The 17,761-nt window shown below is 32.3% G+C and overlaps 1 protein-coding gene across 1 annotated transcript; it reads left to right on the forward strand.

The window, feature by feature from the left end:
- The first annotated feature begins 16,308 nt into the window (after positions 1-16,308).
- LOC134692235 (kinesin-like protein KIF15) lies at positions 16,309-17,514 on the forward strand. The gene has a single exon (XM_063552686.1). The coding sequence runs from the start codon at positions 16,309-16,311 to the stop codon at positions 17,512-17,514; it is 1,206 nt and encodes a 401-aa protein (XP_063408756.1).
- Positions 17,515-17,761: the final 247 nt, after the last annotated feature.

The raw sequence follows: 17,761 nt of genomic DNA on the forward strand, positions 1-17,761 counted from the left end.
ATTTGCCGGTAGAATCGTGTCTGTTGTAATAATTGCGATTTCGATCCCTATTAAACTTGTTGGTGTTTACCGATTTTGATTCTGTTCACACTTGTTCTATATTCCTCCATCCACTTGTTTTTAAGTTTAAGTAGTTCATCATTGAACTCACTTATAGCCTTGTTACCACTTTCGGAACCTGAGTTTAGTTCTTTGTATAGCTCTAGTTTAAGTTTATCAGCATCGACTGTATATTTGGTAGTAAACTCCTCGCAGGATGTGGTAGTTTTTCAGGGCTACCCTGGTCAGATTCTTGACGTATAGTCTTTAGTTTTCCCACAAAGAAGTCGTCAGCTTCATTTGATCCATATAATGGTCTAAAGTAAATGTTTGTATTCAAAAATATGGGTGTTCTAGTTGATTCCTTTCTCATGGTATATTCTTGTGGGAGAATATGGTGTCTATTCTCAAAGATGGTGTTAGTCGCTTTGATGGTTGCTCCGACTGTAGGTGTTGCCCGTTGAATTGGAGATGTCAAGTCGATGTCGAAAAGATTTACTGGTTTGTCATTCTTAGTGGTATCCATACTGAGGGATTATGGCAAAGGCATGCCCCTTTGTGTTAGATGTTATAATGTGAAGTTCATGTCAGTTTGGTCCATTTTAATGTTTCCAAATTTTCTAATGCTACTGCTGTTTCTTTGCGACTTTGTTTTTCATACAAATAAATGTTGCCGACGTATTCGGTCGTTGTTAAGTTATATTCCTTTTCAAGTTTTAGTAGCGGGCTATTGTACGTAGTTGAATTAGTTTAGCGAACTTCGAAATTTTCAGGTTAAAAAGTTGTAAATGAGACACGTCATTCAACTGAAACATGCAATATCTACACAGATACAGTTCACACCCGAAAAAGTGTTTCAAAGGATTTATCAAGGGTGAAGTATTGAAATACATCAGAAACACCAGTGGCAGAACTGAACTCAAAAAAACAGTTAGAAGCTTTTAAAACAAGTCTCCTCAAACGAGTATATAAAACTCCAAGGAAAATTCAAAAAAGGAAAGTCCTAATCAAATGGCAAATTCAATAGTTCAAACACATCAAACGATTGGATACGAAACTTTGAATCAAACACAACAGAAAGAAAGGCAAAACCTGCTTATACAACGCCCGACAACGGGAACAACCACTAGTTATGTTATCAAAATTCAACCCATCGATATAGAAACTAAAACATATAATTACAAAACACTGGAACCTCATTTCATTAAACCCTAATTGTATGAATATATTTAACCATCAGCCTATTATAGCTTATAAAAGACATACAATTTTACAAGCACTACTATCAAAGCATTCATGGGTATAGTCTGCTCAACCTTTCACAATATGATACTGTTCTCACAAAAAATTAAATCAAAATCAACAATGATGTTATTCAAAGACAACCTATGGTCCAATATAATATACGAAATAAAACAAAAAACACAATTAACTCGCCGATATACAACTCATTTTGTCGACCACTGATGAAGCCGGACTCAGGGATTTTTTCCCCATTCACGGCAGAAACACCGGTCCCAACATTCATGCTCATGGGTGAACTCGGGTGGGCTATCTAAATAAATTAAGCTTGGCCTGTTGAATTGTATACACATATAAAAAAGTATTGCAACACCTTGATATTTTAAAACTAGAAAAATCGGCCTCTTTTTTGAATGAAATATAATAAAATTTGTGTATACTATAATTATAACATAGTTTATATGATAACATTAGCATTGAAACGAACAAAAAATGTTTGAAAAAAAATGATTTATATAACCACAATTTTAATAACAAAATGAAGGGTTTTTTTGTACAAAGAAAATGCATTTTACAACTTTTACTGTAGTCGAACTTTACAATGTCATATATTTAAAAATTAATCATCAGATGACTGTTCACATCATTGTTGATCGTTATACGCCAAAGAATTTATACTTTGTGCGCAGCCTCCATTCAAACGGATAACCGCATCTAAAAGTCTTCTGGATCCTGCCATAATTCGACTAATCTGTTGCTAAGGTAGCAGCAACCATTTCTGATGTAAGGTATTGTTTATTTCATGATGTGTTTGAACTGGGGTGTTCTTTTGCGCACTTTCCGCCCAATAGTGTCCCATATATGCTCGATATGGTTCATTTCTGGCCTACGATTGGGCCAAGGAAGATGGACTGAATTCCATTGGGACAATGGATCTTCTTCCACGATACTAGTTTCCATCTTTGGCGAGTTCGCACTACATTGGATACGGAAAACTGTGTGTCTGTTCGAAAGCAAAGGTCTCCGACATGGTCTTATCGCACGATAATTAGTAGCTATGAGTCGATCTCGAACAGTTCTTGTTAAAAGGCTAATGTATGCTCACCACTCTCTTTTTAGGATTGTATTGTATGCAATGGGTTTCCTTCTGACCAACCTTCATTACGCTTTATTTTCCCTAGCAATTGGTATAGGGGGTCTTCTTTATCTCTGAAGGTCTTTAACATCGTTTATTGCCTGATTTTTATCATCAAAACGACTTAAAATGGAATGGGTATGACCAACAATACGTGCAGTTGTTACAGCGACATCCCTGCTTCTATCGTGCTGATAATCTGCATCTTGCTGCAGTTAAGTGTTGTCGAGGACCCATTACAAGGTGTCAATCACAAGACTTTAAAAACTTGGTTATTTAAAGTGTTGAAAACAATGAGGATAAAAACATCTGTTTTGCTGTTTATGGGTACAGTAGCTGCATGTACAGATAAGAACTTAACGGGTCGATATTAATTGATTAAACTCAGGTGATACTTAACTCATGTTTAACTAGTTCTTTTTTACCAAATTATATATAAAAAAAATGAAGAGTGTTTTTTTAACTTCAATTCCAATTTGGTGTTGCTATACTTTTTCCCATGCAGGTGTATGGATGTATTATACATGTCTGGGTTTTATTATGTATGGTTTTATCCGGATATTGCATATCTGGATTTGTTTTCATTGAATTTAAAAAGAGAGGATAAATAGATGTTTTCATAGTGAAATGAATCGATTTTGACGATTCGCCAAAATGTATGTTCTATAGATATGTATTTGACCCAAACATAGTACAACTAAATAAGTTCATACTGTAAATAATACAAAAGATAGAATATAAAATGAAAACGCCATGGCTTAAAATAAAAAAGACACACAGACAATAATATACTAGTCAACAAAAGAAACGATACACGACTTCAGAATATAATTGATCAAAAAGTATTAAAACTAAAACAAAATGAGATGCACTATTTTAAAAAGCTTTCATTTGCAATGTATGCACATATGATAATGAAAATCAAAACCTGTCGGAAAGTAACTTAATTCCATGTAAACGATCATAGGGTGCAAATTATTTTTACGGCAAGTTTGACACAAAATCGACCCATAATTTTTTTAATACTAAATGAATTTTCAAATTGTTTAAAAATATTCAATGCGCTGATCAAGTAATGTTCATATTGTCACTTATTAGTTGAAATAGTGTTTTTCTAATTTTTTGGAAAAAAAGTGTTTTTTGAAACCTCAAAAAAAATGCCAAAAAGAAAAATATGTTTTCATCTCAAATCAATGTTTTAGATATGAAAACAGAATAAAATTGATCAAAATGTATTAAAACTAAAACAAAATGAGATGCACTATTTTAAAAATCTTTCATTTTCAATGCATGCACTGGTTTTCCCGTTTGAATGGTTTTACACTAGTAATTTTGGGGCCCTTTATAGCTTGTTGTTCGGTGTGAGCCAAGGCTCCGTGTTGAAGTCCCTACTTTAACCTATAATGGTTTAATTTTTAAATTGTTATTTGGATGGAGAGTTGTCTCATTGGCACTCACACCACATCTTCCTTTATCTATATATGATAAAGAAAATCAAAACCTGTCGGAAAGTAACTAAATTCAATGTAAACGATCATAGGGTGCAAAATATTTTTGCGGAAAGTTGGACACAAAATCGACACATAAATATTTTCTAAATACTAAATGAATTTTTAAGTTTTTTTTAAATATTCAATATGCTGATCAAGTAATGTTCATATTGTAACTAATTGATTGAAATATTGTTTTTCTAAACTGTTGGTAAAAAAGTGTTTTTTTAAATCTCGAAAAATTCCAAAAAGAAAGAATTTTTTTCATCTCAAATCAATGTTTTAGATATGAAAACAACACACTGTAAATATAGAACCTTTCAGATAAGTTTTAACATTATTAACGGTTTTCTTTAAATTCACTTTACACATACTGTCAATGGTAAATCAATTGATAATGTTTACATTTTAACGATTTCTTGCGGGGCCGAACTTTGCTTTGCGAATAAACAAAGATTAATGTTAAATATAACACTCATATGAGAACATTACCTGCCAGGATCAACCAATTCGTGATGGTGTCCATAAAATTTACGGAGTGTCATTTTTATTCTAACCTAGTCATAACTTTGTTGGAGCAGTTTCTGGGTAAGGAGCACATCCCTGTATATGAAGTCCGTATAGCGTTAATATGTAAAAGCATAACGTTTCAACTGAGATGTATAAACACCATACGGGGACAGGGTTCATGTTACTGCTGGGAAATAGGAAATTGATAATTTAGAAGTTGAATAGTTCCATTTGTTGTAGAGTGTAAATTAGTCCATCTGTGTCAATATTGAGGAAAAGATCAAGGTATAAAGTATTCCTTCTATTATCAGTTGTATCCTTATTTTCAAGTGCACTGGGCTATATCAAATTTAAGTAATAGCTGAATTATGGGTTATTCAAAGATATGGCATCATTTATCTAATATATCTGAAAGTGAAAGGAGTAGGTCCGGTAAGTATCGATTTTGGCCTCAAATTTCAGGTTCATCTGACGAAAGATATTGACAACTTTTTAAACACTTCAATTTCTATTTCATTTGATTCAATAGTTTATTTGAAAGGTTTTAACTGACTTAGTCATTAAAAACGATCCGATTCAAGCTCAAAATATGAAAATCCACCAAATATACCGACAAATGTCACTTTACAGATGTTTTTTGTCAAAAACGAAAGTGGCCGCATTCATGTTCATGCATAACCTTTACATATGTTGTGTATAATCATCAAATTCAACTTACTTTTCAATATTAAGGACGAACACGAATGCGGCCACTTTTGTTTTACACAGAAATTGTCTGAATTTTAACTAAAATGCTAGAATTTTGAAGAGTTCAGTAATTTAGCATGACTTAATGGTGCAACAACCCCATACATGTGCATGGTATTGTCAAAACAGCCCATATCTATGTAGCAGAGGCATTCTTTTGTCCAATAAATAACTTGAATTTATATTTTTAACAATTTTGTAAAACTGTTATATTTTGGGGCCAAAAAGGGGTCTACACCTTTAAAATTTTGCAAGGTGCTTTAAAATCGTCACTGAATAACAATAACCCTTTTTTTTTAAATGATTACAATATTAAGAATCAATTAACATTAATTCATGTGAGACTATTATAATTGCTTAAATAGATAAAAATGAAATTTATCATATACTATATATTGAGTTTCTCTGTTTTCATTTACATGTAAATTATTTGAAAGAGAAAAGTTAGGTTAAACCATTTCCGTGTTCACATCATTCATTTTAAGTTTTTTTATGCTACTTACAAAAAAATTACCTAAATCGTGAAATTGCTGTCGTGATTGGTTGAACGTACATGTCTCTTGCGCCAGGGATTTCCTAAATCTTCTCTAATTGTTAGCGTAAGCAATTACAACCACTCATATTATATCACTTTACTTTACACTGTATATTTACAAGAACAAGGTACGAATTTATTTTTCTTCTGCGTTCTCCCTTTGTACAATCTTTCAACTAATATCAATTATATTTTAAAAATATATTTCAATAAGAAATTATAAATAAAGGTTTGTTTTATTTTCATAAGTAAAATAACAAAACAAAAAAACGACATCCAAGAAAAACTTCCAATCGATAAATCCCTTATACAATGTCAAAATCAAAAGTTCAAGGACATCAGACGTATGGATGACAACTGTCATATGTCTATCTTGGTATTATTATGCCTCTTTTGGGTAGTTCATTTGGATATTGTATTATGTCTTACCGTTTAGGGTTTGAGTTTTGTGTTTTCAAAACATGACACGTTGGTCAGTATGCTCCAGTTAATTCCTCGAGTTGTAATGAACTATTCTACTTATATTTTTTGGGGGTTTAGTTTTCTACTCTGACATACAATAATTGTTGTCATTTATATTTCTTAAGCATTGCAATATAAGCAGGAGGTGACTAGCCAAGAAAACAAGTTCAATTCAACAAAACATGAAAAAGAGCATGCATACATTTCATATCATTACATTAAACAGAAGAATAAAAAGGAAAAAAACAACAAAGAAATAAATAGAAAACAATAAACGAAAAACGAGAAAAGAAAAACGAAATACGAAAAATTAAAAAAAAACAAAATAATTGAACCTAGATGCTAATGTGTTCAATGTATGGAGTCATGTTTTACTATCTAAACACACAATAAGAAATCTATGTGTCCCTCTTATGAACTCAAACACATATCAATAGTTATTTTTATTTTGCTTAAGATTAAGCAGACTACTACCAGATGTAAGAAGACCTACATAAAATGGACAGTTATAAGTAAGCCAGCACAAGGTTTTTTCTGAAAGCTTTATTCTTATTTATGAATAAAATTACATTAATTTCATTCGGCTTCAATCTGTAACTTGGATGTGTTTTCTGTTCATCAATTTATGACATTTGATCACCAGTAGACAAGTGTTGACTTTACTAATAGTGGTCGATTGTAAAGTTTACTTAAGAAAGAATTCATAAACGCCATTTATTTGGTTGCAATTTACACATAGCTTGGACCGTATTACTCGAGATTTGTTTTTGGCATTTTCTATTGATAACATAAACGAATATCACGCCCCAGACCACGAGTAAATTTCTTACAAAAAGATTCTGTCGTCCACTTTTACATCAACAACACGGCAATATATAATGTTCATTTGATTTTTTTTTTATCAAAACCCAACAAATAGTCTATGGTTTTCGGGTTACACGTTGTAATTTTAATTTGGGTTTCAAAAGGTATATTTATTATTATATAATACTGAACAAAACGATTGTTCAATAGATGAATGCCTCAGATCGGCTTTCACAATACTGTTGCAGAAATAATATTACGCTAATAAACTTATATATAATATACTTTTGTTACATAAGGAAATGCCTATACCAAGATAGAAATATAACAGTTGTCATCCATACGTTTGATGTCCTTGAACTTTTGATTTTGACATTGTATAAGGGATTTATCGATTTGAAGTTTTTCTTGGATGCCGTTTTTTTTTATTTGTTATTTTACTTATCACACTTATTTTATGAAAATAAAACCTATGTTTACACAATTGAACAAAAATAGAACAAAATCTAAAATGGGATTATATACTACAATTATAGTGCTTCATTACGTCAATTTAATTAAGTGTAACTTTCTTTTTTTTCAAAGTCTATAATCCAATTCAATATAAGTATAAACGAGTTTACTTGTAACTTTTAAGTTTGGATAAACATGTCGTATACATTTGTATTTAGATAACACAAATATTACACAAATCTCTTACATATATATTGATAACATGATCTGCCTTCTTATAATTCATTAGGACAAGCAAAGATGAGCTACAATAGTAAGGATTCGAGAACTAATGATAAAGTGAAAGACGGTTCGATGGCCGTAAAAGCAAGGGCTTATGGTGATCAGCATGATGAGACTACTGCTGTTAAAGCTTTTGCAGCTGCTGTGAAGGCAAAAGAACAGAAAAGGAAAAAATGATTGTATTTGAATTAAAAGCTAAAGGAACATTGGTCGAACGCAAAGCTGGTCCTATTTTTCTTCATCTTGGAGCTGGTGTCTCAAACATTGCAAAAATAGAAGACTGAAAATTTGGTGAAAATGGAATTAAAGTTAAAAAACGTATCGGAGTGTCTGTACTTGATAACGAATTTTCGGTCGAAACACTATCACTTTTTGAAACAGGATGGCTATGGGGGAAATTCGAGTAACAATTGGTTTTTGTTTTAACCTTACTTTAAAGATGAATTGTATCGTCAATACTAATGTATATCTTTATAGAATTAGTTTATCCTGTACACCTTCATATATTTCGATATTTTTTTCAGCATTTGTGTGTGAATACGCTTACGTGTATCAGTACATATGTTCGTCTCGTGTATTAATAAACTTTGTTATTAAAAAAATAATATATTAACAGGGGTGAAGAATGTCATCAATTGAATTTTTTTATATATATGTAGCTCTTCCGTTCTCAACAACAGAGAGAAATTGAAGATTAACTATGATTCATATGCCCATGGCATTAAAAGATCCTATCACTTCGGACAACCCTTAAACTTTCTAAACTTCTAAAACTAAATGGGCTAGAATGTCGATTTCTGTTGCAAATGAACTGGAAATAGTAGTAAGATTATTCTTACATCTTAATTATGTAAATTGTTCGAATTGGGAGCATTATGATAAAAGAAATGTACATAATGTTAGTAAAGAGTCTTAATTTGTTATGAGTTGAATATTCATTATATATTTAATTTATATTAATGAGATATACAATGAATTCCAGGAATGTACCCTATAACGCTTCAGATTTACCTGGCACTCATATAGAAGAAATATCATGTATTACGACTGTTGGTGTTCGATCGGATAAGAAAGCTTGAATCTAGTTATGAATATTTTTTATAATAACACAGTATTTAAGTTTGTAAAGTAATAGTTGGTGATGAACTTTATTAAACTCTTTGACAATTTAATAAATGATAAAGTCATGCAGTTTGTATATTGTTTCTATTTCCTGGTGATAGTCCAGGTCCACATGCTTTGTGTGGGTTAGGGTTTGAAAGTTACTTTATGACTCCTGTTTTAGAAAAAGTTATTTTTGGCATTTCAAGATGTGGGCTATATTGGTAGCACCTTTGTCTGTGATCTTGGTGTTTAAGTCATCTGTGAATATCAATTGAACCTGATGGTTAGGACGATTGCTTTTTTTTCGGTTTCAGTGATTAGTATACTGTTTGTAAAGGTACAATACCTGTGTAAACTGTGAGTGTGCTTTTAATATAGTGAAATAAGATTTCGTTTGTTTTTTTGTTTTTGTTTGACTGTTTAATTTTTCTTTATTATTTCTTTCTCTTACTATAAATGGTATGTGCTTTAGGTTTGTTGTTGGTACGTTTTCGTAAATTATTTTTCACCTAAGGTCTAAATAGGGTAAAACTAATCCCGAATGGTCCTCGAATGTCAATCAGTTCATGTTAATATAATCTCATTCTACTCGAGAAGTTAAAATAGTTTAAAAGCCAGTTTTAATCCGAAATTGTGTACCACTGCAATGGACATTTGAGCGCTAAAATAAAGTTAAGGACATTTGAACGTTAATAATACACCAAATTTGAGCTAAAATTTAACTAGGCATAGGACATTAGAGTTAAAAACATAAAACAAGTTGCTAGATATGATGTGACTCATGGGGAGAGCGAGGTGAGCTATCGAGCAGAATACAATAAAAAGAAATTTGATTTTTTTCTTCATTATTTCTTTCTCTTACTATAAATGATATGTGCCTTATGTTTGTTGTTGATACCTTTTCGTAAATTATTTTTCACCTAAGGTTTAAATAGGGTAAAACTAATCCTGATTGGTCCCCGAATGTTAATTAGTTCATGTTAATATAATCTCATTCTATTCGAGAAGTTAAAATAGTTTGAAAGCCAGTTATAATCCAAAATTGTGTACTACTGCAATGGACATTTGAGCGCTAAAATAAAGCTTAGGACATTTGAACGTTAATAATACACGAAATTTTAGCGAAAATTTAAATAGGCATAGGACATTAGAGATAAAAATATAAAACAAGTCGCTAGATAGGATGTGACTCATGGAGAGATGGAGGTGAGCTATCGAGCAGAATACAATAAAAAAATTTACAAGTCGGTTCAGGCTTTACATTTGAATTTAAATCAAAACACGTACCAAGTTGAAGTGTATTGATGACAAAAGTTCCAAAAAATGTGGCTAATGTGGGTAAGATATAACAACAAGGATGAAGAATGTTTTGAAACATGATAATAGTTTCGATGTAGAAAAAATTGGACTGTTCTACCCCAAATTTTGAGATTTTTACCAATTATAAAATTGAGAAGAGATATGTTTGTTTGTTTCATACACTGTTTGTTATTATATTCGAACTCTATGCTAGAGATAAAGATAGTTTTGTAGCCAAGTTTATGTCTACTTTTTCCTACAACTGGAATGGAAGTTTGAGGGCCAGAATAAAAGTTAAGACATTTCAAGCAAACAATGTGGGACATTTGAGCGAAAATAGAAATAGACACAAGACATTTGAGTCAAAGACATAAGATGAATGAGTACCTATTCTGTTCGCCGGATATAATGTGTGACCCATGCTTAGCACGGGGAGATGGAAGTGAGTTATTGAGCATAATATAATTGATTAAATGTGGAATTAAAACATCTTTTAAATGTCAAAATTAATAAAACGCAGTCATAAAACTTTAAACTCGGCTATGAAATAATTTACAAGTCAGTTCGGGTCTTAAATCTTAAACATAGGTTTTTAACATTAAAATATCTCATTAGTAACTTCCTGCGTTATTATTACATCAGAAATATAATTTCAATTGGTTGAATTTATGAATTAGAATGAAACTCATAGGTGCCGTTTTTTAGGTTATGTGTTTCATCTGATTTGGCGGTTAAAATCATTCGACACGACAGGGTCCACTCGATCGGTCACGTTTATTGTTCTAATTGTGTTTTATCGAGTTAAGTACATTCGAATTTAATCATGGATAATGTAGGTGAACCAGATATTTCGTTGAGAACTGTTTTAACAGCTGTAAACAAACAGAGTAAAGATATTGAGGCAATTATTGACGCCAAAGTAACGGAGAAAATTGGTGGATTAAGAGAAGAGTTGCAGGGGGCCAATTAGTTAATGAAATCCCAGGTCAAGAAACTTAAAACAGACGCTTCCTATAAAAGGAATTACGAAGGAAAAAGATCCAATTTGACTTCAATACTAAAAATCTCGAGGATCTTGTTCAACCTTTGTGTGCTATAGTCAATGGGAAGGTAGATTACTCATGACATTTGTTATCAGCTACCGTAGATAAAATCAAGCATCGTCACAAGCTTATCAAAATTGCTGACACTTCCGAGGGAGGTTGGGATACCGCTAGGCAATATGATGATAATCCTATTGCATCTGACTCAGAGGATGAAGCAAAGATTATCCGAGCTGACATTAGAGCTGTCTACAAGAAGAAAGGAAAGTCCAAGCAGGTTAGAGGTAATGGTTCCAAAACTAAGGCTAGTAACCAGTCTCTATTATGACAGGCTCCTAACTTCGTTCCGAAGCTCTTTCGTGGTCCTCGGCAACCTTGGTTCAATGGAATTACCCCTCAGCAAGTTTTCAACGCTGGAAAGACACAGAGGGGACAATAATACTCTTGTGGGTCCCACGCACACTACAGGTCCAGCTGTCCGTATGTCAACAGCAGTAAACCAGCAACCCAAACCAGGCCCAAGTGATTTTTTAAAAGATGAGTATTTTAATTATCTTGAACTTTCACATGACAATTTAGTAGATGATCATATTGATTGCAATTTGACCAATAATTATTTTGAATACGAACTAGGTCAATCTGATATAATTGTTAAAGGTAGACTTAGAAAAACAATCAATTTTGGATAGTTATTGGTGCTCATAAATTTGTTGTAGATACTATTAGACATGGCTATATTTTACCTTTCTATTCCAATCCTATATCGATTTGTTTATCTAATAATTTATCAGCTTTGAATAATGCAGATTTTTTTAAATCAGATATTAACGATTTATTACCTAGAGGTTTGATTAAAGAGACATTAGATATTCCGTTTGTTGTGAATCCTTTAACTGTTGCTGTTCAGTCAAACAACACAAAACGATTAATTTTAGATTTGAGATTTATGGAAGCAGAGTGTTTGAAGATATGCGTATTGCAAAACATTATATAAATGCAAATTTATATATTTTTCAGTATGACGTTCATTCTGCATATCATCATATTGATATCATACCGCCTCACACTAAATATTTAGGATTTGCATGGAAATTAAACCGTGTTCAAAAATATTTAAAATTTCTAGTATTACCGTTTGGTCTCAGTACGGCTTGTTATCTATTTACCAAACTAACTAGACTACTTATTAAAAAGTGGAGAGGAAAAGGCAAGCAGAGTATAATATACCTGGACGATGGGCTTGATGTACATGATGATAAGGAATTCTCTACTCAAATGTCTATACAGGTTAAAAAGACATAATTAATAGCGCTTGTGTACCTAAAGCTGAAAAGTTTATGTGGACACCTACTAAATATCTAACTTTTTTAAATACTTATATTGATACAGATAAAAGCGTTGTTTTTACTATTCCTGACAATCGTATTGATAAGATTCTGAGTATCATTTCAGACATTGATTTGTGTTTAACCAAAAGGGGTAAAGTAATTGTAAGGAAGGTAGCTTCCTTGGTAGGACAGATTATATCTACGTCTCCCATTTTAGGCAATATAGTATATTTGATGACTAAACATTTGTCTATTGACATTAATAGTGTTTATTCATAGAACAGTTAAACACATTTCTACATGGAAGGAGTTGACTGAAACTGTTTTTTTTCGCTGATACACTTTTTAAGTGGCAATAATGTAAAATGGTTTATTGACAATCAAAATGTAGTTAGCATTGATTCAGATAGTTGAATCCCTTTGGGACCGCATGAGGTTGATTGGTTTGCCTCTGACGACAATTTTAAATTGCACGTGTTTTATTCAAGATTTTGGAATATGAATTAATCAGGTGTTGATGCTTTCACGGTTGATTGGCGAGGGATCAACGAGTTATTTGTTCCACCTGTTCGTTTGGTCCCTTGTGTTTTGATGTATATGCGGCAGTGTAAAGCTGATGGTACTTTCATTTTACCTTACTGGCCCTCTGCCAGTTGTTGGTCAATGCTTTGTCCTTTTGGTGGTGGGTTTATTTCTAATGTGGTATATTCTATAGATCTTCCTACTTACAAAAATGCTTATATAGCTGGTAAGAGTGAGAAGGCCATATTTGGCAATGTTGATTTAACTTTTCGCATGTTAGCATTTCGGATGGATTTTTTTATCCAGTTAGCTCATCTTGATGTGAACATGTATTATATATTTCTCTTGATCTTTTCTTATAGAATGTTATTTTACATGGATTTCTTGTTTGTTTGTGTTGACAGTGGCGAATATTACAGTGACATTCAGATTGTAGTATTAAGATGATTGTAATGATTTTAAATGATTTTCATTTATTTATTATCAATGTTTCCTTTCAATTGCACATATATTTCTGCAGGCATTCGCTGGATAATTGCAGAATCTACCTGTCTTTTTATTTAGTAAAGTGAATTTACTTCCAGAATTACATTCGGAATCTCGAGCAGCATCTACAACAATAAGTTGCGCCTTATTGTTAACAGTAATTTGGCAAACGCCTTATATCATTAATTGTAACAGTTTCTTTTGAAAAACGATAACAAGCAAAATTCTAAATTAATAACATGACCTAGGCCTCTAACATTGACCTCAATTTCAAGGTCATGGGTCATTGAACTCAAATTGGAAGGTCCGAGGTCAATCACTTGTATAGTTGTGAGGAAATTATGATTTCAAATACATAAGGAGAGAAAACTCCTATAAGGGTTAACCAAAACACTTCGACTGAATAGGTTGAAGTCGCGCCTTATTGTAAACAGTAATTTGGCAAACATATCATATCATTAACTGTAACAGTTTTTTTTTAATAACGATAAGAGGCAAAATTCAAAATTTATAACATGACCTTGACCTTTGACCTTGACCTCAATTTTCTTCAAATGGACCAAGGACTTCATTTCAATAGCCTGTATGCCTCTACGACTTATACCGTATGAATTTATCCAACATATCGTCTATTTAAAATTTTCAAAGGGAAACAACTCCCATAAGATGTCTTCTGATCACTCCAGTTAAAATGCAACAAATCATTATTAAGAGTAGACAAATAATTTGGTGAAAACAGTTTGTAAAAATCTTGTACGGTTTTAGAGATATAGCGATAACAAGAAAAAGGGGACGCGGGGAGATAACTCCTACAAGAATAAGTTTTCGGTCACGCAGGGTGAGTTTTGAAACCCCCATTACTGTACAACATCCATTCCATATGTTGTAAAACAAAAAAGCATCTTAGACGGCAGAAGAAAAACAAAAAACAAAAACAAAAATAATCAGAAGAAAAACAAAAGGTCTTTCCACGAAAAGTAACCAATGTGTATATTTACTGCAACTGTTTGTCATAGGCAGAGAAAAAAATATGTTTTTAAATACGGCCAGCACAGCTGACTCATTCACTACACCTCCATTAATTTTAACACGGCCAGCACTGCTGACACGATCATGTAACTTAATTTTACTTTTTTATTTATTTTTCTATTAAGATTTCAGTCTATCTTCTAATGTTATTATGATTTATCTCAAGTATGCTCAATCAAAAAAAATACTTTACTTGATATGAATACTCCTAAATATATATATATATATAGTACGATAACAATTACGACAAAAATAACACACACAATAAAAACCACAGCACAGATAAATATAACAACCAAGCATATGTATAGAAAAAAATAATAAATCTTTATTTCAAAGTACAACAATTAGACTAATATAACTATTCTGAATATTTATAGCATCAAACCATTATCTTTCTTGCTTTGTAATATATATTCACTTACTAACATGTATATCACACAAACTGAATATATAATGTGGTATACTTTTATTATATACCCCAAAGAAAAATATACACACCGTAATATACTAGTCAACAAAAGAAACGATACACGACTTTGAAATAAAATTCATCAAAAAATAATTAAATATAAAACAAAAGGAGATACACTATTTTAAAAAGCTTTCATTTGCAATGAATGCACATGTGATAATGAAAATCAAAACTTGTCGGAAAGTATCTAATTTCCGTGTGAACTATTATAGGGTGCAAATTAGGTTTGCGGAAAGTTGAATAAAAATTCGACACATAATTGTCTAAGAACTAAATAAAATTTCAGATTTGTTTAACCTATTTCAGTGGAAGTGTTTTAGTTAACTCTTAAAGGAGTTTTCTCCCCTGATGTTTTTGAAATCATTATTTCTCAACAACCATACAAGTGATTGACCTTCCGATTTGAGTTACCGACCTATGACCTTGAATTTGAGGTCAAGGTTGAAGGTCAAGGTCATATTATAAATTTTGGATTTTGCTTGTAATCTATATTCAAAAGAAACATGTTACAGTTAATGATATGATGTGCCAAATTACTGTTAACAATAAGGGGCAACTTCAATCCATTTAAGTCGACGTGTTTTGATCAACCCTTATAGGAGTTTTCTCCCCTTTTGTATTTGAAATCGGTATTTCTTCACAACATACAAGTGATTGACATGGGCTCTTTTGATTTGATATCACTGACCAATGACCTTGAAATTGAGGTCAAGATCAAAGGTCAACTTGACGTTCTATATTTTGACCTTTGCTTTAAATTATTTCTTGTTCTTTATAAAACAATTAGGTCTTCTGCATATACCTATTAATCTTATTTTTTTTATATCAGTTTGAGGTACCAAATTACATCAACAAGGAGTGACTTTTTCTAAGATATTTTTTAAATTTCATTATTTTTATCGAGGTGGAAAGACCTTCAATTCTTCTCTGAAGAATTGTTTTTTACAAAATGTAATTGTATTTAATATTGTCTTAAAATTTATTTAATATAGAAGTAATTATTGTGTATTAAATAAAAGTGAAGATGTCGCCAATTAACATCAGTACTGCGACAAAAAAAGAAGAGTGAATGGGAATCAGAGACATAGGGGATGTCAGAGCCAATTTAATTACAAAAGCAAGAAAAATGAAAGACACCTTGACATTAGAATATCTAAAGATGATAGAAGGTGAACCAAACATGATTTGGGATCCATTGATAAGGAAAGGCACAGTTGAAGTTAGTCCAGAGGAAGAAACTCCAGAAAAGCAACCAACAACACAAGACGACACGTCTGCATTATTAGAACAGTATAAGACAAAGTTCATTTAAAGAGGGAATATATGAAAGAAGTTGAAGATTTAAAAGTGACTTTTGAGAATCAACTATGGGGTAAGTCAGCAGAGATAGAGGAATGCCTTGCTGAACTCCAAAAAACAAAAGATAATTTTCAAAGAGAAGTGGAGAAGTATCAGCTGGAAAGGAATAACAGTCAAACAGAGTTGAGTTTTGAAAATACACAAATTAAAGAGGAAATGAGTGAGATTCAACATCAGTATGAGAGTACAATGGCAGAAAAAGAAGGTAATTTTTCAGAACGAATGGAGAGCATGCAACTGGAATGTCAAACATTAATGGATAAAGTCATGGAACAGGCTCAAGAGATGGATAAAGAAAGAGAAAGGAGCAAGGAGCAATATAAGCAGATGAAGCAAAGGGATTCAGAACATGGCAGGAAATTAACTGCATTGGAAGAGCAATTGCAGCATTTTAAAACATCACGACTTATTTCTGAAAAGCTAGCTCCAGAAGATATATTTAAAACTTCAACATCAGGGAAGGGAAAAGATGACTTGAACTTTAAGGAAGTCAAATCCAATCAACGCTCTGGACCAGAATCACCAAAGCTAGCCATTTTTTATGGGAAATCAGAATGGAAGCCGTATTTCATGCAATTTAACCATATAGCCAGGAAGTATGAATGGTCTAATGAACAAAAATTAGATCGTCTAATTGAATGCCTCAGAGATAAGGCTCTAAAATTTATGAGTACTCGCCAAGAGACAGTTCAAAAGGACTATGACATTTTAGTTCAAAAGTTGAGTCAAAGATTTGGGAATAAAGATTTACCTCACACTATAAGGCGTCAATTGCAGGAGGTTAGGCAGTCTATTGATGAGTCAAAAGAGGAGTTTCCTGAGAGGATACAGGAACTAGCAACATATGGTTATCTCAATACGCCGGAGAATGTAGTTGATACTATACATGTAGGTGTTGACGCGTTTCTGAAGGGGTGTACTGAAAAGAAAGCAGCGTTATTTGCCATGGAGAAAAACCCAAATACCATGGATCAAGCATTACAATATGTTAAGAGCTCCATTCACAACCAAAAGATTTTATTAGGGTATAGAAAGCCAGAAGTAAAAAGGGTTCAGTTTTATGATGACTCAGATGAAGAAAGTACAGAATGTTTAGTACGTCAAGTCAAAAAGGCAAATAATTCTAGTATGCAAGACTTACAGAAAAAGTATGAGACTATTAAAACATGAACTACAGAACAACATATCTGAACCAATAAATCAGACATCAAGAAGATTATCAATTCAATCAGTCCCAAAACCACTGCTGATCGCCAGAGGTCCAACCAGATATATACGGGATATACAATGCTATACATGTAGGGAAAAGGGCCATTACAGTACACAGTATCCAACGAAAAGCTGGTCGCCAATGAGACGCAACAGGTCACCATCTCCAAATAATAATCTTAGAGAGGGGTTTTAAACGAACAAGGAC

This window comes from Mytilus trossulus, chromosome 12, assembly GCF_036588685.1.
Source record: "Mytilus trossulus isolate FHL-02 chromosome 12, PNRI_Mtr1.1.1.hap1, whole genome shotgun sequence".
NCBI classification, from domain to species: domain Eukaryota; kingdom Metazoa; phylum Mollusca; class Bivalvia; order Mytilida; family Mytilidae; genus Mytilus; species Mytilus trossulus.

What these genes read in the sequence shown, in the direction of transcription:
- LOC134692235 (XM_063552686.1), top strand. Translation starts at nt 16,309, where the DNA reads ATGAAAGAAGTTGAAGATTTAAAAGTGACTTTTGAGAATCAACTATGG.